This window comes from Sorex araneus, chromosome 11, assembly GCF_027595985.1.
Source record: "Sorex araneus isolate mSorAra2 chromosome 11, mSorAra2.pri, whole genome shotgun sequence".
NCBI lineage: Eukaryota > Metazoa > Chordata > Mammalia > Eulipotyphla > Soricidae > Sorex > Sorex araneus.
Genome location: NC_073312.1, coordinates 59375202 through 59401897, shown reverse-complemented (window position 1 = coordinate 59401897; position 26696 = coordinate 59375202). Strand labels below are relative to the sequence as shown.

At 38.0% G+C, this 26696-nt stretch overlaps 1 protein-coding gene across 1 annotated transcript in view; it reads right to left on the bottom strand.

Annotated features, from left to right (window-relative positions):
• Window positions 1-26696, bottom strand: part of LOC101555532 (protein bicaudal C homolog 1) — a 344568-nt gene that overhangs the window by 16870 nt on the left and 301002 nt on the right. Inside the window, exons 9-17 of the mRNA XM_055119361.1 lie at window positions 26296-26427; window positions 18883-19069; window positions 16357-16518; window positions 15188-15384; window positions 14958-15090; window positions 13935-14091; window positions 9604-9769; window positions 6300-6339; window positions 5762-5916 (exon numbers count right to left, since the gene is read on the bottom strand). Of these exons, the coding sequence (XP_054975336.1) occupies window positions 5762-5916; window positions 6300-6339; window positions 9604-9769; window positions 13935-14091; window positions 14958-15090; window positions 15188-15384; window positions 16357-16518; window positions 18883-19069; window positions 26296-26427 (1329 nt within the window). The remainder of the gene's footprint in view (window positions 1-5761; window positions 5917-6299; window positions 6340-9603; window positions 9770-13934; window positions 14092-14957; window positions 15091-15187; window positions 15385-16356; window positions 16519-18882; window positions 19070-26295; window positions 26428-26696) is intronic.

The following is a 26696-nucleotide window of genomic DNA, read 5'->3' as shown; positions in this document are numbered from 1 at the left end:
ATCATAATTCTAAATCTTAGAGCACTTTTCCAGTATTTTATTATAGATTGAGGTGTGCCATATCTGAGTTAGAAACTCCAACCATTTTTTAATTTAATATACATATACCACAAATGAAGTCATTCTATATCTGAACTTCTCCTTCTGACTCATCTCACTCAGCATGGAACTCTCCATTTCCATCCATTTATAAGCAAATTGAATGGCCTCATTATTCCTAACAGCTGTGTAGTATTCCACTGTGTAGATGTACCATAGTTTCTTTATCCAGTCATCTATTCTCGGGCACTCAGGTTGTTTCTAGATTCTGGCTATTGTGAATAGTGCTGCAATGAACACAGGAGTGCAAATCGTGTTTCTGCTGTGTGTTTTTGGGCTCCCACAGTATACTGCCAGAAGTGGTATTGCTGGGCCAAATGAGAGCTCAATTTCTAGTTTTTTGAAGGATATCCATATTGTTTTCCAAAAAGCTGGACCAGTCAGTATTCTCACCAACAGTGAAGGAACGTCACTTTCTCCCCACATCCAAAGCCAGGGAAAGGAGTATTGGTCAATGGTTGGAATCTACCACAAGTCTATATGGGGCAGAGGGTAGGTAAAATAGAGAAGGGACCAGTATGACAATAATAGTTGGAAATGATCACACTGGACAAGAACTGAGTGTTAAAAGTACAAGAGATATACATGACAACCTTTATCAGTATCGCAAACTACAATGCCCAAAAGGAGGGTAGGAGAGAAATAGAGAGAGAGAGGTGCCTAACATAAAAGCAGGCTGGGGGTAGGGTGGGAGGTGATGGGAGGGAAACTGGAAACACTGGTGCTGTGAAATGTACACCGGTGGATGGATGGGTGTTGGAACACTGCATGACTGAAACCTAATCATGAACAGCTTTGTAAAGGTCTACTTCAGAGTGATTCAACAAAAAACTCTTGGGAGGAAAAATTTAAAAAATAAAGGGGAAAAAACCCTCTAACCTTATATTTCAATAGTCCACCAACATATCCATGTTCTACTCCATGAGCTCGTTCTGACTTTAGTATGTAATGCCAGTTATTCCCTAAATGCCAGTTATTCCCTTATGCCAGTGCTCTTGCTCGAAATTGTCACAATATTGGTCTTTTTGGCACTGAAATCTTAGCATGGATGTCATCTGATCATTAGCCTACAATGATAACCTACTCTAAAGCAGCATCTGTTTCTATTTAAACAGGGGATTTTATTAATGAATGCCTTTAAGAAGAGCAAAACCTTTGTATCCAATAAAGATTAAAATGTTCATGAAATTAAGAGCCTTATATTTAAAGATTTTATCTTTAGTGCCAAAATTGACTGGAACATAGAAGGTATTTAATATTGGTGGAATTACTAAGTCTCAAAAGATGTTTTCTCCTACACATTCCATGTACTAACTTTTGGAAGGGAACATTGGAAAAAAGATATGACTGACATAAAAAGTAATCGGCTTTTCAATTCAAAACATCTTTAACATTATATATTTCAACCAAGAAAAAAACCAGTGTAGCAAGGGAGAAAACTATAATTGCTAGAACCATTCTCAAGGTCATTATGTGAAAAAATACAAAGTAAGTTCTGACTGTTTCCTGACTATATAAAACTTCCTAGCTGATTTCATTCACTTTGCTATATCAGGCAAGTTAAAGAAATATGTTGGAGTAAAATATAATTATATAACTAGTTTAGTATCAATAATTATTTGTTAAAATACAAAAAAAATACAAAAAACATCTTAGCTTACCTCCATTCTTTGATTTGTAAAATTTTAAATAATTTCATTACTCTTGTTACTGAAGAAATTAGATACACTTATGACTCCTAATGCAGGAAGTTGTTGTTCCTAAGGCTATGTGACCATTACTTAAACTTTTAAGAAATAAGTGTCAAAAAATACCAAAAGCATAATTTCAAATCTCTTTATAGTTCTCTTGATAGGTCAAAGACCTATGTATCACAGGATCATATTTTTTGAGTCTTGCAGAAAATAAAAAAAGCCTCAAGCTGTTTACTTCTTATCTAAAGGAGCTCTTGGGATCAGGCTTTTTTTTATCATGGCTACCCTAACTGGAAACAATGATTTAAGTCTAGCTACTCTGTGATCTGAATACAGAACCCAAAGCTAGACTTGCCTGGGGCAAGTTTCCTAGAGTAAGAAACTCCAAGTGCCTTGATCTCTGGCACAGAGAGGGGCCCACACCCAGCAGAACCTACTGGCCAAACATGTTTCTTCTCATAGATCAGCATTCTCCATGACCATTTGGTTTTATTTTTCTTTGGAAAAGAGTATGGAAAAAAGGAAAAAGTTTTCTAGTCATCCTCCAATTTGAAAATATTAGTGCTATAAGCAGAAATGTGGTCAAGTCTTGTTGTGTGTGTGTGTGTGTGTGTGTGTGTGTGTGTGTGTGTGTGTGTGATTTTGGTTTGGGGTTACAGCAGTGTTTGGGGGCTATTCCCAGCACCATTCTCGGAGGGCCCTGTGGTGCCAGGGATCAAACCCAGGGCTCCAGCACACAAAGCATGAGCTCCACCATTCTACACCATCTCTCCAGGGTTGTGATAATCTCTCCTTACAAATTTTAATCCACCTCCCTCCAGGTAAGTCTTCCATGCTGTCCCTAAACTACAAACACAAACCTCAATGCCTAGTTTTTGTAAACAGCTCTAAGCTATAGTAGAAAAAAGGAAAGGCAGGTATACGCAAATACCAACTGGTCATGTAAGATGGGGGGTGGGGGAGGGTGGATTTCCCCAGATCTTAGAAGCAATGAGGGTAAATTTAAGTCTTACACACACAACAGAGACACTACTTCCAAAGAAAGATGGATCACATCTTTTCATCAGCAGTGTTTAAAAACGGTCCTCAACAATATGTTTCGCTATCTCAATGTTCTTTCTGTAATTTTCTTTCATGTCTTTGGTGATGTCTCTGTATTGCGCCTTTTGAGGTACCATGATCAATAAAAGGAGACTACAGGGCTCTCTACCTTTGTCAAGAGTCAGAGAGACCCTTGGCCCTCCATGAAATACGAAACAAAATTAAAAAAAACAAAAGCGGTCCTCAAGACTAGGGTTGTGTGGGGAATGCCTGGGCTCTGATCTAGCTGGTCACACCCACTTCCTGACCTTTCAAGTGAAAGGGGCTACTAGACATCAGCCAAGAAGGTGGGACAGCAAGTCCAGAAGAACCAAAGCCAGAAAAGCCACAGGAAAGGATTGAGCCAGACCTTTCACATCTTGTCCTCAGAAAGTGGCCCAACTGGCCCTTGGTATGTTCCAGAACAAGAGTGGCAGGTTCTGCTATCATTTGTACAAAATCGCCAGCCCCTTTGTGTTTCTGACTTAGCACATCAGTTTCACACTAGACTTCTGCCGAAAATGTGAATTCCTGATGCCTGTTCCCTACCTGATGAAATCTTGAGGGAAAACTGGTCACTTTTCTCAAGCTCGCCAAGTGATTCTTATGTCTGTTAAGGTAGGGCAACATGGTTCTGGATCATTTATGAGTTACTGCTAAGTACTCTCTGGATTAAGCCATTAATATAAGGCTGTCTTGCTTGTGACTGATCCCAGTCAAATTCCTGGCACCACATACAGTGCCCTAAGCATCACCAGGTTTGGCCCCCACCAAGTATTCAAACCGTCCCCCCACACCCACCACCTCTGTCCCCCACAAAAAGAATTCAAGTCCTTTCTCATTTCTTTTGCCATGGTCTCAAATAATACAATTAACTTTCCTGAGCCGTGTTTGTACTGAAAGGTTACAGGAACCGAAAAGCTTCTAAGTGGAAATATACCTTGTAACCCATCAAGAAACCAAAAACGGGGCTGGACAACAGTACAGCAGGTGAGCGTTTGTCTTGCATGCAGCAAACCAAGGTTTGATCCCCTAGCACCCCATATGGTCCTCCAAGCACCACCAAGAGTACTCCCTGAATGCAGCAGAACCAGGAGTAAGCCCGAGCACCACTGGGTGTGTCCCTCAAATAAACAACAACAAAAAGAAATCAATGAAAGTGATCTAAGGTAATCATGACTATGCACTGTCTTTATGGACTGGCCCAAGGTCTTTCTCTAGATGTAAGAAGTGTGTCGAGTTGAATGTCCAGTAATAGTTTCAGCAATAAGTATTAAAATACTTATTAAATAAGTATTTTATTAATACTTATTAAATAAGTATTAAAATACTTTTATCAGACTCCTAGTAACATTTTCCAGTGGAAATAACATGTATTGTGTTACATACTGATGCCCTCTCATATAACCCTCAAACCACCCCAAATAAGAAGTTAAAGAGTGAAATTGTTCACCAGAACCACGCTTGTGATAGTGGTGACTGTCAGACTCCTATATTTGACCACTACATTTACAGAATAAATATAATTTCAATGCTGTGCTATTGATCGTAGCAAACAATTAGGATTTCAAAGGTAAAATATTTCACCTCTATCGGTACAGACACAGAACCAACCACCTACTCACTCTATTCTGCCAAAAGCAAGGCTGGGTGAAACTGGTAGCCAAGGATGCATCAATTGAAAGTCTAAATTTTACCACAGCAGTCTTAGGGTCTCTAGCATCAAAAGAAAATGTTTCTTTTCTCTCATAGCTCTAAGGGCAAAAAAAGGAGTGTACCTCCTAGTGCCCCGACATTATTCATAATGGCTTCTACATTTTGACAGCTGGCTGTAACTTCAATCTTTAAATATAGCCTGCTGGCTTGCTATTGTAAGTCTGACAATGGAATTCGCAGGAGACAGTTCTTTTTAGTGTTTGAGTGGTATTTTCTTTTTCACTTGCTCAAAGAAACAAACACACAAAATAGCACATTTGGTTTGCCTTTCATCAATGGTCTAGTTTATTACAAAGACTATGGGTTAAAAAAAAAAAAAGGTCAATCTACAAATGCTAGTTTTTAGACTTATAATTACGAAGCCCTTAGCCAGCGTTTGCTTTTTGGCTTATAGTAGAAGACTGTTTCTTGGATTAATCATTTTCATCCAAGTTCGGGTTTGTCTCTCGTCTCCTCAGTATTTTGTGTGCGTGAGTTCACTCTCTTTAGCTCTACCTCTATTCTCCCAGGTTTATAGCCAAAATCTGATACTCTCAAATGGAAAAAGCCTTGCTGTGTGATCACGTGTGGCCTGGCTGAGGGCTCTGGATCCCTGGATCCTTTCTCAATGTGGTGAGGATGCCAGCTTCCCAGTCTCACCCGGAGCAGAGGAGCCAACATCTGGGAAACATAAAACTTTGGAACTCTTGTTTGCAGCATTTCCTGCTATGTTCCTGGCATAGCTGAATACACTGAATTTTTAGCTCATATCAGAAAGCTTTGTTAAGTATTTGCCTTTTCCCCCAATAGAGGATTACAAGTGATGCCATTTGTATAAGGTTATTTTATACATTGTATAAGGTGTCTTATATCTTAATATATTTTTGTGTACTCTTATATATGTCCTTTACCTAATATCTCAGTCTTGTCCTATCACTTAAAAAACTCTCTTCTTAACAAAAGCAGATTTATCCGAACTTATATCTCCTAATGGATGATGTACAATTTTAATAGATTTATGAAAACCCTACAAGGCTGTTACAACTTTATAGAAATAGGAATTTTACAAAACAAATAAGCTATAGATGATTTTCCTTATTGAAATAAAGGAGGGGTGTATGTAGAGAAGGTGAATGTTCTCTTTTCTATAGGAGAATATATAGGAAGAATGAGTAGGGTACGAATCTACAAACCTCAAAAGTAGTTGTCATTGTGGGTTTATACGATACATGGTTAGCTCTTCTCAGTTCCTTGATAGTCTCAGCCGGCATGGACTTAGAAAACCCCAGGCCACTCCAGGTATTTGTGGGTGTTCGGACCTCTGTCACCACTGGTTTCTTTAACATAGCTTTGGAAAACAGAATTATGAAACAAATGCTTTGTACTCTTAATGTATTACACAAAATACCAGTGAATGCTGATTTTGATATATGTAAAGAAATAATCACTGTTTATTAATAATCACTAAGTTTAGAATAAAATGCTTTAAAATATCTTCATAACACATCTTATCTGAAACAGTGAATTCAAATATGCTATAGTATTGTGGTGATCTAATGTTAATCTATTCAACAAAATACATTTAACTTAAACAAGATTTGTGTAATTTAAACATAAACATTCTTGGTTTCTTTTCTATAAGTAAAAAGTATCTCAATTTTTCCCCAAACTTTGTATAGGTCTGCTTTAAAAAATAAAAATCAAGGTATAGATCAACAATGTATCACATACCTTTGGTTGCTAATAGCTTCTTTTGTTCATAGTCAAAGGCCTTAAAGTAAAACAGAAAAAATATCTTTATTGTACTCTAAACAGATGACATGCCAAATTACTCCATGATTAGATGATTTTGAGCCATGAATCAGTCTGTCCAAATGCTAAGCTTTGATACACATCGATGCCTGTACTATCATTCTGGCCCTAAACATGTTTTGAAAACTAATTAGAATAAAGAATTACTGCCTCTTGCTTTTAAGTTATAATAATTATGAATTAACAAACTTCCTTAATAAGAAAAAATTATCTGCTATAAACTTCTAAATACCAGGACCAATATAAGATAAAGAATAGCTGAACAACATAAACTGTGAAAACACTTCACTAAAAAAATGCTTTCAGTTTATCTGTTTCTTTTTCTTAAAAATCTTTTTCTTTTAAGTTAAACATGGCTGAAATGATATCTATCACAGCTTGAGAAACTGCTGAACCAAATTAACAGTCTTTGCTATTGAAGTGAGATAAATGACAAATGTCTATATTTAATTTACAATGATGTTTAGCAATACAATAAAAGTTAGCTCTATTTACTTTGTTGCATAAGATTAGATGACATCATTCTTTCTTTCTATTAACATTAAATAAGTAGCTAAAACACCAGAGGGGTCTACAAGGACCAAGGTAGTTCATTCTGAGTTATATAGCTATATTGCAAATGTTAATTACTTAGTATTCTCAACTCCCCAGTTTAGGGAATAGTTGAAGTCTTGATTTAAAAATATCACTTAGGGATACGAGGAAGGTTAAAAACCAATCAATGAGAATTCTTTACAGCCTGGAGTAACAGTATAGCGGAAAGAGTATTTGCTTTGTATGAAGTCAACTGGGGTTCAATCCCTGACCCCCCATATAGTCCCCTGAACACTGCTGGGTGTGGCCCAGAAATAAAAGTTTTTTTTTTTTATTTTTGGCACTTCTTCCTGGAGGATTATACCATGCATATATAGCTTTTTTTTTTCTTCTTGGATCACACCTGGCCATGCATAGGGGTTACTCCTGGCTTTGCACTCAGGAGTTACTCCCGGCAGTGCTTGGAGGACCATATGGGATGCTGGAAATCCAACCTGGATTGGCCGCGTGCAAGGCAAATGCCCAACCTGTTGTACTATAGCTCCAGCCCCGCATATATAATTTATGGGTTAAAACAGGTTGCTTCTGCAGAGTGAAATATGCTATAAATGATAATTAGACCAGAGTAATAAAAGTAAACAGAACTATCCCATATGAATTTGAGAATTTGACAGTAAACCGAAAGAGCCAGCTTTTCAGATAACAAAATTTGATTATATTTTTTAAATCCTAGGTTTAAAATGGCCTTGTAATTAAAAATAAACAATTGTTAATTAACAACTAAGGGCAAGGTGCGGGGAAATGCTTGAATTCATTAATTGGTTCAGCATGAGTTTGAGCACCTTCTCATTAACGGGACTGTGCTGAACTTTGTGGAAGAATACAATAATGATTTTTTAAAAATTATAGTTTCAAAGCATTAAGAGTACTAACAGGAATGAGTGAAAAGATAACCATGAAATAAATTAATAAGTGAGGTAAATGTGGAAAAAAGCTGGATAAAGTACAAGAACAGTCAGGAGACACGTCATTCAAAGCTAAAGGAACTAGGGAAGACTTCAGTATTTCTCAATGACTACCACTGATTTCTTACTGATTTTAAGAGTCAGGTCTTCACTAGTGGTATAAATACAACAACTTAAATTGAAACTCTAGCACTGGAACATGTTTATCCTCAAAGAAGAAACATAAAAATGGTTCACTACAGGTGAAAACCTGATAGAAAAGAAAGTAAGAGCTACAAGATGGACTTAGAGATTAACTACAAATGCCAAATTCCCTTTTATAAAAGGAATTTGGCACTTATTAGTTGAGAGAATTTTAATTTATATTAAGTGAAAATAAAGATCCAGGTAAATATATTGTTTTTTGATGCTAAATTTACAAATAAACCTGGCATGTAAAAGTTTATATCAAATATAAAATACTTAAAAAAAAGACTTTACAAAAGCCATGGCTTTTATAAATATATTCATCTAAACACAATATTAGAAAAATGCTGAAATGCAAAAAATAAAATACAAATGGAACTGCACCATGGTTTTCACTGGAAATATATAAGTATAATTTAATTCCATGAATTAATTTACTTGACATATCTGATCTTTCTCTTTCTAGGATTTTGTGAAAAATTATTCCTTTGGGGAAAAGTGGTTAAAGGGGATCATAAATCTCTGACAGTGAACTAAGAAAGTCTACTCAGTTATTCTGTCACTGAAATCAATATATGTAAGAATCTTCAAAAGCACAAAATTCTTCTTTTTCATATTGCGATCTAAATGGAAATTTGATTTCTGAATTTTATGCTCAACATTTTATTGAGCAGTTTACCTAAAAAAAAAATTCCTGCTAAGGAAAAATTCCTGCTGAGGAAATTACTTTATCTTCTGTTTTTTTTCTAATTAATCATTAGTATTAGTATTAAATTATTCTAATTTAATCATTAGTACTTGGTATCTACTTTATAAATAATTTTATATTAATTTTTGTAACTGTGTCAATCATACAACAAATACAAAATTTTCATTTTATAAGTATATCTATTACTCAAGGTTGTTGTGAAGCGGGGCTGGAGTGATAGCAAAGTGGATAAGGGCATCTGCCTTGCATGCGGCCAACCGGGGTTTGATTCCACTGTTCCTCTCAGAGAGCCCGGCAAGCTACTGAGAGTATCTCGCTCACATGGTAGAGCCTGGCAAGCTACCCAAGAGTATCTTGCTCACACAGGGAGCTCTCCAAGCTCTGCTGGCAAGCTCCCTGTGTCGTATTCAATATGCCAAAAACAGTAACAACAAGTCTCGCAATGAAAACGTTACTGGTGCCCACTCGAGCAAATCGATGAACAATGGGACGACAGTGCTACAGTGCTACAGTTTTGAAGCACTAAAAGAGAAATAAGTCTAAAATTCATCATCTAAAATTCATTTTAATCTAAAATTTAAGCAGCTGATGAACAATGTCTTTTTATAAGAAAGATATACATTGTTTTGTCATTTTAAATATTAACTAATTCTTTGCAAGTTAATTCTTGTAGTTTAGTGTTAACATTTAGTTAGAACCGATTCCTAACTATTGCAAATATATTTAAATTTAATTTGGTCTGGAGTGCAGAGGGAAATCTGATTTCTGCACTACTGCTAAACACTCACTGAATCTCCCATTCCAAACTCTCCATCTTTAACCTCATTACCTGCATGTTGATGTAAGAGGGCCGAGGGGCAAGACGCGCCCTTTCCGAGTTTTGCTGGGCAGCTGCGGCCCTCTCAGCAGCGCGCTCACTCCCAGGAGCTTTCTTGTCGGCCAAAGGGCTTTCTGCAGCACTCAGTTCAGGGTCTGAGAGCAACCTGTCAGTGCTGCTGTGAAAGAGAGTTTGTAATTTAACACTCTACTATCATAACTGAAAATTCCCTATGTGCCTTGTTTACTATGGATGTTTACCACTGTCGGCTGTTTCAAATTGAATCATGATACTATGAAGGTGCGAGTATTACACCCATTTTATTTATTTATTTATTTATTTATTTTTATTAGTTTATTTTTAATTAGAGAGTCATCGTGAGGGTACAGTTACAGATCCATACATCTTTGTGCTCATGCTTCCCCCATACAAAGTTCGATAACCCATCCCTTCACCAGTGCCCATTCTCCACCACCCGTAAACCCAACATCCCTCCCCCCCTCCCCAGTCCCGTCTCCCCCCACCCCACCCTGCCACTATGGCAGGGAATTCCCTTTTGTTCTCTCTCTCTGATTAGGTGTTGTGGTTTGCAATAAAGATGTTGAGTGGCCATTGTGTTCAGTCTCTGGTCTGTATTCCGCCCGCCTCACCCTTCCCCCACATGACCTCCAACCACATTTTACTTGGTGGTCCCTTCCCTGAGTTACCCAGAATGAGAGGCCAGCCTCCAAGCCATGGAAACTATCTCCTGGTACTTATTTCTACTATTCTTGGGCGTTAGTCTTATAGTCTATTATTCTATATTCCACAGATGAGTGCAATCTTTCTATGTCTGTCTCTCTCTTTCTGGCTCATTTCACTTAGCATGATACTTTCCATGTTGATCCACTTATATGCAAACGTCATGACCTCATTTTTTCTAACAGCTGCATAGTATTCCATTGTATAGATGTACCAGAGTTTCTTCAACCAGTCATCTGTTCTAGGGCACTCGAGTTTTTTTCCAGATTCTGGCTATTGTAAACAGTGCTGCGGTGAACATATAAGTGCATATGTCACTTCGACTATACTTTTTGGCTTTTCTGGGATATATTCCCAGCAGTGGTATTGCTGGGTCAAATGGGAGCTCAACCTCTAGTTTTTTGAGAATCGTCCATACTGTTTTCCAAAAGGGCTGAACTAGCCGGCATTCCCACCAGCAGTGTAGAAGGGTCCCTTTCTCCCCACATCCTCTCCAACAGCGGTTGCTTTTGTTCTTTTGGATGTGTGCTAGTCTCTGTGGTGTGAGGTGGTATCCTCATGGTTGTTTTGATCTGCATCTCTCTGACGACTAGTGATGTAGAGCACTTTTTCATGTGCCTTTTGGCCATTCATATCTCTTTTCTTGGTAAAGTTTCTGTTCATTTCTTCGCCCCATTTTTTGATGGGGTTGGATGTTTTCTTCTTGTAGAGTTCAACCAGTGCTTTATATACCCTTGATATCAACCCCTTATCTGATGGGTATTGTGTAAATATCCTTTCCCATTCTGTAGATAGTCTTTGTATTCTGGTCACTGTATCTTTTGCGGTGCAGAAGCTTTTTAGTTTAATGTAGTCCCATTTGTTGATCTCTGTTTTTACTAGATTGCTTAGTTCCGTGTCATCTTTGAAGATACCTTTATCTTCAATATCCTGGAGGGTTTTGCCGACCTTGTCTTCAATGTACCTTATGGTTTGTGGTCTGATGTTGAGGTCTTTAATCCATTTTGATCTGACTTTTGTGCATGGTGTCAAGTCGAGTTCTAAGCCCATTTTTTTGCATGTGATTGTCCAGTTGTGCCAGCACCATTTGTTAAAGAGGCTTTCCTTGCTCCACTTCACATCTCTTGCTCCTTTATCAAAGATTAGATGATCATACATTTGAGGTTGTGTGTGGGGATATTCCACCCTGTTCCATTGATCTGCAGCTCTGCCTTTGTTCCAGTACCATGCTGTTTTAATTATTACCGCTTTGTAGTAGAGTTTAAGGTTGGGGAGGGTGATGCCTCCCATCATCTTTTTCCCAAGAATTGTTTTAGCTATCCGTGGGCGTTTATTGTTCCATATAAATTTCAGGATTGCTTGCTCTGCTTCTTTGAAGAATGCCATGGGTATCCCTATAGGGATCGCGTTAAATCTGTATAATGCTTTTGGGAGTATTGCCATTTTGACAATGTTTATTCTCCCTATCCATGAGCAGGGGATATGTTTCCATTTCCTCATGTCCTCTTTTATTTCATGGAGTAGAGTTATGTAGTTTTCTTTGTAGAGGTCCTTTACTTCTTTAGTTAAGCTGATTCCAAGATATTTGATTTTCTGGGGCACAATTGTGAATGGGATTGCTTTTTTCATGTCCCTTTCCTCTGTCTCATTGTTTGCATATAGGAAGGCCATGGACTTTTGGGTATTGATTTTATAGCCTGCGACTTTACTGTATAGGTCAATTGTTTCTAAGAGTTTCTTACTAGAGCTTTTAGGTTTCTCTAGGTATAGCATCATATCGTCTGCGAATAGTGAGAGCTTGATTTCTTCTTACACCCATTTTAAAGATGAGGGAACTATTTGTTTAAGGTCACATCTCTGGTGAAGGACAGACCTGGGACTTAAACCCAGGCATGCTGAGTCTAGGGAGGAGCTGAAACTATTCCAGGCTGTATATTCATGCCTACTAAACAGAGCATAGATGATGCTCTAAACTAGGCATTTAATAGACAAAGACCTAATTTTCAATTTGCATTTATTGTAGAGGTATATGCAAAGTCCAGAACAGAAATTGATTCTATCTGAAGGCATACAGATGACCCAGTTTGTGTTTGTGAAATGTCTATGATATTGCTAACAAACTAGCTATAATACAAATAGCAAATGACACTTTTTACCACACCTGTTCAGAGTACATGGGAAGAGTATGAGAGCTTTACTAAAATGGGGGTGACTTGATGATTTCATATACGGACACCTAAATTCAAATCCAAGTGCGTATGAAACTCAAGGAAGACAGAAATTTTAAAAAAGCCAAAAAGCTTATTTATTCTCTTACCATCTACTAATCAGTTCTGATAGGAAAATTCAGGGGAATTTTTGAAAGGACAGTGGAAGACAAAAGGAGAAGTAATGCACTTTATTGGGTTGGTGAAAGTTCATGGAATTTTCACAGACCATATCTGAACAGAAATTGAGAAGGCATTTAGAGGTCAACCAGTGCAAAAGGCCAGGAAAACAGCAACTCAAACAGAAGAGCAGAAGCAAAGAAAAGAAACACGCAATGCAGCATAGTAGTTTTGAAGCCAGAGTGCAGCCGGATCTGATTTGGATTTTTTTTAAAAATCCTGGAACAAAATAAACAATTGAACTGAAGGGAGATTTTGAGTCAGGGATTCAGGAGGTGGTAGCTTAATTAAGAAGAGATAATGTTATATTCAGAACACACTTAATGGTAAAAGAAATAGGCATCTTTGAAATGCTCCAGTAGAGGAAAGAAAACAGAATCATTTCTTTAACAAACTAAATGATATTAATTTTAGGAATTAGAACCATGTCAAGAAAAACAGGTAGATTTAAACATAATGGGAAAATAGTCACTAGCTGATCCAAGTATTCTAGAAGCCGAACAGAACTTAGGGAATAAAAGGAAGAAAATAATCTATGTGTTGTAATTACCTCAAGAGACTATATGGATATGCAAGAAACTAATGAGAGGAGGAAAAAATTGGGTTTATGGGGCTGTATAGAGCAAAATCTTATCCATGTATGACCATTTCCCATTACTTAAAAAAAAGCATGTAAATTGGATATTTAAAAAATAAATATGCACAGAATTAATTAGAGTAAATTTTTTAATTTCCATGGTAGAGTTATATTAAGCAGTATATTTATACTGATTTGTAATGATCAAAATGGTACTGTCATGTTAGCAATTATCTTCGAACAAGGAGGTCATATAGCTCAAGTTGAAAATTCAAAGTCAAATGTACCAAATTCACAGAGGGAAAATTTCTGAACGAAATCAGGAAGAAAAAAATGCCAAGCTGATTGATTACCAAAGAGGGTAGAGAATGCTAGTTTCAGAGCAATATAAACAGTTTAGAGACTACGAGCATAAACCTAAATCAGTTAAACTGTGGAGAAAATTTAGAAAAGATACATAAGTGTGAAAATGAACAGGTATTCCATAGTTAAAAGTTTAAAGTAATTGTAAAGATAAATGAAAAAAAAAACCCACAAATAAGATCAAACTAACAGACCAGAAAACACTGAATTCACAACGAATCTAGTGTATGATAGAAGTTCTAAGGATCACAGGTTTTAAAGATGAAAATACATACTGTAAATGTGAATTTTTCGTGCCGTGCAATAGTTCTACTGTCTGTCTCTTGGCACAGGAAACTTTGGAATGTCCCATCATCTGTTTTAAATCACCAGCATTTCCGGAATGGGAAGGACTTCGGGGCATGCCTACTTCAACAAAAGCATCATTACATCCTACGGAGTTTGAGAAGAGAGAAAAATGAAACTCCAAATGTTATTTTACCATTGAGAGTCATCTGCAATGGAAGCAACTCAGAATTCAACTCTACTGGAGACAGAATAGCTTTTAACTGCAAAGATACCTTAGTAAATTTATGCTGACTCACTCAAGAAGAATTATGAACAAAAGACACTCATTTACCGCTCCTGACCCCAAAAGAAGAGACTGCTAGGGATCAGAGAGAATACTGGAGGTAGGGTGTTTGCCTTGGACATGGTTAATCCATCTTTGAATCCCTGGCACCACATGTGGTCTCCCTGAACACTGTCAATGTTTCCTCCTGAGCACAGAGCCTGGCAGAAATAGCTCCTGAACACATGGCCAAAACAATCAACACCCCCCCCCAAGAAAAAAAAAATTTAGGAGTAAGTTATAAAAGATAATATAATGGTTTATGAAATTCAATACAGATTGTTTTATAATGATATCTGACAAATGTTATAATGCAATGTTAATACCATAAGATTTCATTTAAAAGCATACTTTGAAAATATATATCTGTATATAAACATAAAGTGTATATCTGTATGTGTATATAACACACTTTTAAACAGATACTTCCTAAACATGAGTTTTAGCAAATGTACATATACAATTAGTTCTACACAAAGAATCTACACAAATAGTCACTTTAATTTAGAAGTCCTACTTTAATGGAAAGTGATTTTTCTTGCTTAAAGTTTATTTTTCACCATATTTCTCAAAATTTGTTCAAGAAGTTATCCTTGTGCATATTCAAGGCAGAATAAGGATCACAGAGACTCTCTACGTCAACTTTGGCCTGGTCTGTTACTTCACGAAAGGGCAGAAGGAAAGATACCTTCTGCAGGGCTGGATTTGGAAGAGGCCTGATCAGGCCCAGTCGTTTGTCTGGATGGATCACCATGGTTTGCACTCAGCACTTTTTCTCCAAGTGAAGAAGTGGATATTGCACCATATTTTATGTTTGGAGGCTGAAAAAAAAATAGATATGGTCACAATTTTAAAATCTTTTTCGGGTGAAGGCTTAAACAAATTACCAGTGTCTTATCTCTTACAGAAGGACAGTACCTGTGCATGGCCATTTAAAGAAGGAGATATTTTTTTGCCTTCTGCCTGCATGCTGCTGATATGGACATCAATAGGAGTCAAGCCAGGAGGGGGAGATGGAGCTGTGTGCCCATATGTGGGTACTCCAGACAACAATATATTCGTTAGTGTGGCTTGGGCTGTAGATGGAATCATCAGGTGGGGTATGGCAGAAAAACCTGCAACAATATTTCATGAAGAATGAAATTAGAATGGAATTAGGGAAGCTAAGCATCAATGACTGTTATGTCCAGTACCAACAAGACCAATTTTTCAAGTCGTTGCACATTCTAAGGTGTATTCAATTTGGATACCTCTTTGTGAACAGGATTATCATTGCTATAAAATATTCAAGAATGTTATAATGGGAATAATACATTGGAGAATAATCCTAGTTTCTCAATACATACAAGAAACTGCCCAGAATTAGAACGGGCTTCTTACAAGTAAATTTGTCAAATTAAACCACCTAATTACTAATAACTAGTGCAGCAATGTTCGTGTAGCTTTGATACTGTTTCCCAAATATCGTGATCGCAAATAGCACAGCTGCTGGGACCACAGCCGATGCAAATGGCAGCAACGGGACTGAAATTCAAAGCCTCTCTATAGCAAGGCAGCCTCTTTTGCCACTGAGCTGTTCCCAGACCCCTATAAACCTCACGCTTTTATTTCTTATCTGTCACAATGGAAGATTACATTTTACTTATATGAAAAACTTCTCTGTAGCAGGTTCCTGTTATCCCACTGCACATCAATTTGTTCGAGTGGGCACCAGTAACGTCTCTCATTGAGAGACTTATTTTTACTGTTTTTGGCATATCCAATATCACGGGTAGCTTGCCAGGCTCTGCCTCGCGGGCTCAATACTCTCGGTAGCTTGCCGGGCTCTCCGAGAGGGGCGGAGGAATCAAACTCGGGTCAGCTGCGTGAAAGGTGAACGCCAACCGCTGTGCTATCGCTCCAGCCACCACAGTAGTCCCCTTTTAAACTAATTTAACACCAGAGAATACCAATTTATCTGCATTAGTCTTCCAGCCATAATTTTTCCACCATGAAACAATACTCTAGCAAATTAATTTAAAAGTTGTTAATAGCTAAAAGTCACATGCTAATATCTAACCCAGGGATTAGATTGAAATCAAACTCACCTGTGGCACTTGAAGTATTAGCAAGTGGAGGTGCCCATAATGTGGGGCTGGGGGTGCCAGAACTTGGACTTTGCAAAGGACTGACGGAGCTATTAAGAGCATTCAAGAGTGAGTTTGGAGTTGGTGAAGTGTTTAGCGATAGGGTGGTAGGCCCCAAAAGACCTGGAATAAATTGAAGTCAACATGCATATATTCAATATTTTTGTTTCTTTTTTTTTCTTTCTGTGTCACACCAGTGATGCACAGGGGTTCCTCCTGGCTCTGCACTCAGGAATCACTCCTAGCGGTACTTGGGGGGACTATATGGGATGTCAGGGATCGAACCTGGGTCGGCCGCGTGCAATGCAAATGCCTTCTCCGCTGTACTCTGTACTCTGGTCCCATACATTCAGTTTTTTAAAATATGGTATTAATACCTTCTGGAATACACTAATATTGATAAAATCTTGTATCTTCTGAATAAAAATTATGGATAACACAGCATCTTATTTTGAATATGCACATGAAACATTACATGATCCAATTCTAGTACACGACCCAGCTCTCCCACAAATGGATGTTCATCAACAAATGAAACAGTGTGCCCAAACCAGGCCTGCCATAGGGAGGCTCTTGGAGCTTTGCATTCATTTCAACTAGACAAAATGAATACAAATCTGCTCAAGTGACCCATTTTTATTTCTCCACATAACTCACAGGTTATCTATTTTCAAACATACTCTTTTTAAGCCACACACATTTAGTGGGGCATAGGGCAATGTTTTCCTTCAATAATATGGCTTCATTTGGCCCACTTTTAAATACATATAAAAACTATTCTGGGATCTGGAGAGATACTACAGTGAGCAGGTGCTTGCCTTGCATGTGGTCAACCTGGGTACAATCCCTGATACCACATCTGATCCCCCAAGCCCACCAGAAGATATCTGGAGCACAGAACCAGAACCAGGAGTAAGCCCTAACTACTTCTGAGTGTGGCCCCAATACAAAAATAAACCAACCAGAAAAAAAACCCCTAATCTCTGTAGCTCAGCCTAAGTCAGAAGATATACCTGGCTGCTCCTTTTCAATACATATGAAAAGCTCTCTCTCAAAAAATTTTTTTTAAGGATTTAATATAGATGAAATTTCCCTACAGGCATTTAAATAATGCCTTTTGTTTTGTTTGGGGCAACATGTAGAGATGCTCAGGGGTTATTCCTGGATCTGCACTTAGGAATCACTCTTGGTGGTGCTCATATTTTATAGAGAATGAAATTAGAGATGAAGTTGATCCAAGTATTCTAAAATCAAAGTAGAGTTTAGGGAAGAAAGGAAAGAAATAATCTATATAGTAATATAATGGTGTCAAGGCAGACCCTCCTTGGAAACTAAATCCATACTCTAACATTTTGTGGTGACTTTATTATATGTTTTTTGAGGGGGAAGGGGGCACACCCAGAGCTCACAGCCAGTGCTCAGAGGACCATGTAGTGCCGGGAATCAAACCCAGGGAGCTTCAATGCAAAACATTCAATATATTAAGCTATCCCTCTGACCCGCGCAATTTGTTTAAAGTGGTTCCTGGAAGCAAAATAAAGACTGCTGGGTCTTGTTTTTATGTCAGATTGAAAATGAATAAGGCAAAATGATTCGATAGAACCCTATTCCTTCACCTCCTAGTTCGGGAGGACACATCCACGGTGCTTGGGTCTTACTTCTGGCTCTGTGCTATGGGATCACTCTTAGAGATGCTCAAGAGTTTTGCTGTAGATTAAACTGGGGTTGGTCATGTTCAAGGCACATGCCCCACCTGCTGTACTATCTTGCCAACCCTGCTGTTTGAACTTTTTATATAAAAAATGTGCAATTTGTGATAAATTTATAATACAGCAACTAATTTCAGCCTGTAAAATGGGAATCCATAAATGAGTCAATGTATGTGACCATGACTATGGAGTGGCTCACCTACTCCAGCAACCAAGATGAGGTTACTGTTTCATCCTTCTGTTCTTCACCTCTGATCTAAATAAGTCCCCTTTGCCCCCTGGGGTGGCTGTACACTAGATTTCCTTTGTCCAGCAGAGGCAGGTCTAGCAGTTGAGGGTGGATTGGGTTCTGCTAGCTGCACCTCTCCCCCCTCCTACGGATTGGCAATTATTTTTTGAAAAGCAAACTGGATAATCTTTATCTCTGGGGACTGATGGCAATATTGCAAATGCAAGAGAGAACAAACACATAAATTACAGGCAGCCTGCCCACTTCATCCTCGGTGGCATTCTTAATTTAGAAGAACAGCCACTGAAAAGAAAAAGTCAGACCTCGATTATTTATACCCAAAATAAGAAAAGTGTAGGAAATAGAAATCAAGAGCGATATAGATGTGCATGTGTGTATATTTGAGTTTTGTGGCTTTTCATCTGGTCTTAAGACTTGAAGAGGGAAAAATAGCCTTCAAAATATAACTCCAAACAACAACAGAAAGAAAGGGAACCAGAAAAGCATTCCCCCAGTGACTGCAGAGTGGTATAATAATAAATTTTATACCTAGTCCAGTGAGTCCGAGGCCTGCAGAGGCTAAGATATCCAAACTGGGACATGACAGACCGGCAGGGCATGATGCTGGGGAAGGACTGGTTGCTATGGTAACCCCACTGCTTTCAAGTCCGAGGAGACATTTCCTTGCTTCATACATATTTAAGGCATTTCGCTCAACACTTTTCACAATCACAGACTATGAAAACACATAATGGGAAAGAAAAAAGTGACATGCAAGCCTACAATGAATTGGGGAGGTGGGTGAGAAATGAAAATGATAAGAATTCCCCTGGGAACACATAATGCTGCTTTAAAGCCAACTATAAATACCAACCATTCATTGCATAAGTAAAGGAGGATTTAGTAAAAAAAGATATATTCCTTTTGTGAAAATCCCTAAAACTTTACAGTTACCATTTATTGGGTATGTGCTGTGTTGCAGGAATTAAGGTAGAAATTACTAATATTCATATTCAAGGAAATAAGAAAATTAATAGGGTCATAGCACCACTTTGGAAGGGCAATGAGAAAGATGGAACTTAGGTTCATCTCTGCAGCCTATTTTTGTTTACATCCTGTCTGTACATCAAAGCATCTCCTCCTTATCTCATCTTTATAAATCAGACTTGTCTTCCTATACAGGAATATATGTAATATATATTAAGTATGTGTATTTTATGGTCTATAGTTAACTGATTGACCTCCAGGTACCATATTCCAAACCGATGACTTTTCTATTGCAAAGCTTCTGTTAAAATAAATTTTTAGACAGTAAACCTTTTTCTTTTTCTCAGTGGACTTATCTGAAAAACAAGAAATGTGAGCCCCAGGAGGAAGGCCGACAATGGGCAATAAAAATCATGTGTGGCTGAAAAGGCAGTAAAAGCATCACCAAAATCAGGACTACTAGGAATAATTAAATGCCCCTGAGATGCTGCAAGGTTTCTGAGTTCTCACTTATAATCTATTCTTCCCTGCTCTACTCACTTCTTATAAACTCTTAAGAATTCCTGTGGCTGCCTGTCCTTATATGCACGAGTCCTCAAAGATCTCATCTCTTTTTTTTTTTTATTTTTTTTTAAATTTATTTATTTTTAATTAGAGAATCACCGTGAGGGTACAGTTACAGATTTATACACTTTTGTGCTTATACTTCCCTCATACAAAGTTTGGGAACCCATCCCTTCACCAGTGCCCATTCTCCACCACCCGTAAACCCAGTGTCCCTCCCACCCTCCCCAATCCCATCTCCCCCCCACCCCACCCTGCCACTGTGGCAAGGCATTCCCTTCTGTTTTCTCTCTCTAATTAGCTGTTGTGGTTTGCAATAAAGGTGTTGAGTGGCCGCTGTGCTCAGTCTCTAGCCCTCATTCAGCCCGCAACTCCCTTCCCCCACATGGCCTTCGACTACAATGTAGTTGGTGATCACTTCTCTGAGTTGACCTTTCCCCGGAACGTGAGGCCAGCCTCGAAGCCATGGAGTCAACCTCCTGGTACTTATTTCTACAGTTCTTGGGTGTTAGTCTCCCACTCTGTTATTCTATATACCATAGATGAGTGCAATCTTTCTATGTCTGTCTCTCTCTTTCTGACTCATTTCACTCAGCATGAAACTTTTCATGCCCATCCACTTAACTACAAAATTCTTGACCTCCTTTTTTCTAACAGCTGCATAGTATTCCATTGTATAGATGTACCAAAGTTTCCTCAACCAGTCATCCGTTCTGGGGCATTCGGGTTTTTTCCAGATTCTGGCTATTGTAAACAGTGCTGCGATGAACATACATGTGCAGATGTTGTTTCGATTGTACTTTTTGCCTCTCTGGGATATATTCCCAGCAGTGGTATTGCTGGGTCAAATGGGAATTCAATATCTAATTTTTTGAGAGTCGTCCAAATTGTTTTCCAGAAGGGCTGAACCAGTCGGCATTCCCACCAGCAGTGAAGAAGGGTCCCTTTCTCCCCACATCCTCTCCAACAGCGGTTGCTTTTGTTCTTTTGGATGTGTGCTAGTCTCTGTGGTGTGAGGTGGTATCTCATGGTTGTTTTGATCTGCATCTCTCTGATGATTAGTGATGTAGAGCACTTTTTCATGTGCCTTTTGGCCATTCGTATTTCTTCCTTGGTAAAGTTTCTGTTCATTTCTTTGCCCCATTTTTTGATGGGGTTGGATGTTTTCTTCTTGTAGAGCTCAACCAGTGCTTTATATACCATTGATATCAACCCCTTATCTGATGGGTATTGTGTAAATATCCTTTCCCATTCTGTGGATAGTCTTTGGATTCTGGTCACTGTATCTCTTGCGGTGCAGAAGCTTTTTAGTTTAATGTAGTCCCATTTGTTGATCTCTGTTTTTACTAGATTGCTTAGTTCCGTGAAAGATCTCATCTCTTATTAGTCCTTGTTCTACGGTCATTTTATCAATTCAAATTAGTCAAACAAAAGCTTCATGTTAAGTAAAATTAATGGTCCATTCTCTAACTTTAAACTCAATGTACCAAGTTCACTTAGAATCAAAGCTACCTGCTTCTTCAGTGTCTTATTAAGAAGTATTTTATTAAAGTAGGCAGGATAATTTTCCTTAAACTGAACAGAAAATAACACACTACTTACTATTAGTCAAAACTGTACAAAACACAGACATATAAGAGCTCTAGTTTAGAAATTAAAAAATAGAATACATGACTGGTATTTACCTCTTATGTAACACAGTGACCTCAACTCAGTTCAATAATCTTATTTTTCTTCAAAGATTTTTAAAAGTTAAACCATTCCATTTTAAAATTCAAATTGTTTAAAAACATTTAGGAAACCAAGATTAATATGACATACATCCTAGAATTAAATGTCATTCTCTGCTTCTAATTGTTGTTAAAGAAAGGAACAGTCCTCTTTTTACCCTCCTGTTATTAGGGTGCAGTCTGAACAAAGCTCTAGATGTCAAAATATGTTACCGTTAACTCCAAGTTATTGTAAGTTATTTTATGCAACTTGCTTTAAAAAAATATCCAATACCATTCAATTCCTTATCTCTAGGTCAAAGTTTTCTTCAGAGTGTAAAATGAAAGGTAAAATTTCTGGGAGTAAGATATGGTATTTTCAATGTGTTCATGGATGAAAATTGCTCTTTTTTTTTTAGGACTCCAAACCAGACCGAAGGAAAGAAATAATAAAAATTAGAGCAGAAATTAATGACATTGAAACCAAAAAAAAATCCGAAAGATCAATGAAACAAAGAGTTGGTTCTTTGAGAAAATAAATAAGATTGATAAACCGCTAGCAAGACTCACAAAGAAAGAAAGAGAGAAAACTCTAATAAATCGAATCAGAAATGAAAAGGGGGACATCATAACAGAAACCTGTGAGATTCAAAAGATCATTAGAGACTACTTTGAAGGTCTTTACGCCACAAAAAAGGAGAACCTAAAAGAAATGGATGGATTCCTTGATTCCTACAATCTCCCAACACTGAAGAAAGAAGACCTGGAATACCTGAATAGACCCATCAATGTTAAGGAAATTGAAACGGTAATCAAAAACCTCCCCAAAAACAAAAGCCCAGGCCCAGATGGTTTCACTGGCGAATTCTTCCAAACATTTAAAGAAGACCTATTGTCTGTTTTCCTCAAACTTTTCCAGGAAATTGAAAAAACAGGAACTCTCCCGAACAGTTTCTATGAAGCACATATCTCCCTAATACCAAAAGCAAACAAAGACACCACTAAGAAAGAAAATTACAGACCAATTTCCCTGATGAACACCGATGCGAAGATCCTCAACAAAATACTAGCAAATAGGATCCAACAACTCATCAAAAAGATCATACATCACGACCAAGTGGGATTCATCCCAGGGATGCAAGGATGGTTTAACATTCGGAAATCAATCAACATAATCCAGCATATCAACAAAAGACAAAAACCATATGATCATATCAATAGATGCAGAGAAAGCATTTGACAAGATCCAACATCCTTTCATGATGAAAACCCTCGCCAAAATGGGGTTTGGAGGAACTTTCCTCAAGATAGTCGAAGCCATCTATCACAAGCCTACGGCAAGCATAATCCTCAACGGGGAAAAACTAAGGGCCTTTCCTCTGAGATCAGGCACAAGACAAGGATTCCCATTCTCACCACTCCTCTTCAATATAGTACTGGAAGTACTTGCGATAGCTATTAGACAAGAAAAAGAGATTAAAGGCATCCAGATAGGAAGGGAAGAAATCAAACTCTCACTATTTGCAGACGACATGATACTATATCTAGCGAAGCCTAAAACCTCTACTAAGAAACTCTTAGAAACAATAGACTTATACAGTAAAGTTGCAGGCTACAAAATCAATACCCAAAAATCCATGGCCTTCATATATGCAAACAATGAGGCAGAGGAAAGGGACATGAAAAAAGCAATCCCATTCACAATCGTGCCCCAGAAAATCAAGTACCTTGGAATCAGCTTAACCAAGGAAGTAAAAGACCTTTACAAAGAAAACTACAAAACGCTACTCCATGAAATCAAAGAGGACATGAGGAAATGGAAACATATACCCTGCTCATGGATAGGGAGAATCAATGTTGTCAAAATGGCAATACTCCCTAAAGCATTATACAGATTCAATGCGATCCCTATAAGTATACCCATGACATTCTTCAAAGAAATGGATCAAGCAATCCTAAAATTCATATGGAATAACAAACGTCCAAGGATAGCTAAAACAATTCTTGGGAAAAAGACAATGGGAGGCATCACCCTCCCCAACCTCAAACTTTACTACAAAGCAGTAACAATTAAAACAGCATGGTACTGGAACAAAGGCAGAGCCGTAGACCAATGGAACAGGGTGGAATATCCCTACACACAACCCCAAATGTATGATCATCTAATCTTTGATAAGGGAGCAAGAGATGTGAAGTGGAGCAAGGAAAGCCTCTTTAACAAATGGTGCTGGCACAACTGGACAACCACATGCAAAAAAATGGGTTTAGACCTTGACCTGACACCATGCACAAAAGTCAGATCAAAATGGATTAAAGACCTCAACATTAGACCACAAACCATAAGGTACATTGAAGACAAGGTCGGTGAAACCCTCCACGATATTGAAGATAAACATATCTTCAAAGGTGACACGGAACTAAGCAATCTAGTAAAAACAGAGATCAACAAATGGGACTACATTAAACTAAAAAGCTTCTGCACCGCAAGAGATACAGTGACCAGAATCCAAAGACTATCCACAGAATGGGAAAGGATATTTACACAATACCCATCAGATAAGGGGTTGATATCAAGGGTATATAAAGCACTGGTTGAACTCTACAAGAAGAAAACATCCAACCCCATCAAAAAATGGGGCGAAGAAATGAACAGAAACTTTACCAAGGAAGAAATACGAATGGCCAAAAGGCACATGAAAAAGTGCTCTGCATCACTAATCATCAGAGAGATGCAGATCAAAACAACCATGAGATACCACCTCACACCACAGAGACTAGCACACATCCAAAAGAACAAAAGCAACCGCTGTTGGAGAGGATGTGGGGAGAAAGGGACCCTTCTACACTGCTGGTGGGAATGCCGGCTAGTTCAGCCCTTTTGGAAAACAGTATGGACGACTCTCAGAAAACTAGAGGTTGAGCTCCCATTTGACCCAGCAATACCACTGCTGGGAATATATCCCAGAGAGGCAAAAAAGTACAATCGAAACAACATCTGCACATGTCTGTTCATCGAAGCACTGTTTACAATAGCTAGAATCTGGAAAAAACCCGAATGCCCCAAAACGGATGACTGGTTGAGGAAACTTTGGTACATCTATACAATGGAATACTATGCAGCTGTTAGAAAAAAGGAAGTCAAGAATTTTGTAGTTAAGTGGATGGGCATGAAAAGTTTCATGCTGAGTGAAATGAGTCAGAAAGAGAGAGACAGACATAGAAAGACTGCACTCATCTATGGTATATAGAATATCAGAGTGGGAGACTAATACCCAAGAACCGTAGAAATAAGTACCAGGAGGTTGACCCCATGGCTTCGCGGCTGGCCTCACGTTCCGGGGAAAGGGCAACTCAGAGAAGCGATCACCAACTACATTGTAGTTGAAGGCCATGTGGGGGAATGGAGTTGCGGGCTGAATGAGGGCTAGAGACTGAGTTACAGCGGCCACTCAACACCTTTATTGCAAACCACAACAGCTAATTAGAGAGAGAGAACAGAAGGGAATGCCCTGCCACAGTGGCAGGGTGGGGTGGGGGGGAGATGGGAGTGGGGAGGGTGGGAGGGACGCCGGGTTTACGGGTGGTGGAGAATGGGCACTGGTGAAGGGATGGGTTCCCGAACTTTGTATGAGGGAAGTATAAGCACAAAAGTGTATAAATCTGTAACTGTACCCTCACGGTGATTCTCTAATTAAAAATAAAAAAAAAAATAAAAAAAAATTTTAAAAAAAAGAAAATTGCTCTTTTTTGATAAAAAAAAAAGTAGTTGTGCCAATTAATACCAGTATAAGCATGTTCCACTGTCCTCACATTTTTATTTGTACTTATTATAAGTACTTATTATAAGATAAATCCCACTGAATTTTAACCGTAATTGTAATTATAAAATCATAATAGAGTAGGGATTCAAGAAGGCTACTTGTCCAAGGGACAAGTCAGTACTTAAAGAATTTATAAAAAAAAGAGAATGGTCATCTATCGTTTGAATCTCCAGAACTAGCACAATGGCTCGCATATGGCAAGCAAACTGTTTTTTTAATAATTTACTGGGTATGTACACATGCACATACATGCAATAATTCTTTAGCCTTATTCACTGTATCACTGTCATCTCGTTGCTCATCGATTTGTTCGAACAGGCACCAGTAAGGTTTCTCATTGAGAGACTTATTGTTACTGTTTCTGACATATCAAATATGAATGGGTAGCTTGCCAGGCTCTGCCATGCGGGCTCCATACTCTCGGTAGGTTGCCGGGCTCTCCGAGAGGGGCGGAGGAATCGAACACGAACACGGGTTGGCCGAGTGAATGGTGAAAGTCCAACAGCTGTGCTATGGCTCCAGCTCTTAGCCTTATTAACACTGGTAATTTAGTATTTCTTAAAAGTACAAGATTATAAATAAATATAAATTTCTTGTTTCTTGTCATATTTGAAAAGACTAAGAATTACTAAAAGGAACTCCAAAACATATATGTTGATGACCCATAAATGGAAAATGATGATCCATATGAATGTTATAAATTTTATTTATAGCTACTAAATATAATATATAATGACATATATATTATATAGGATCTTTAGTCACATGTATATGCAAATGCACACATAAGTAAAATAAAAACAGTATGGAATGTGACATTATACATTTCCTGACATATTTCCTGGCTCACTAGCCAAACTATGTCCAAACTATGAGCCCACCTTGCTTGGCTGTTTTGGCTTTGGTTTAATACTGATGAAGACATCGAGTTGCTCCATCAACTGAGCAATGAATTGTGGATCGACCTCAATTTCTTCCTTCATGTCAAACATCAGCACAAGAGGCAGACAACCCTAGAAAATGTGACAATAGAAAGTATTGGTGGAAAACAGTTACTCAGCAAAACACCATTAATTTAATATACCCATAAATAATGCATTATCTAATCGATCCAAGAAATAAAAATATTAAAATTCATATAGCTTGGAAAACTTATTGAAAATAATGTTATGGGGAACAAACTAATCTTGATGTCAAAATTTATTGTCTTAATTATACTATTTTAATTTTTACAGGCTACTGTCTATGTTAAAAATAAGACTGAAAAAGATTTGCTTACAAA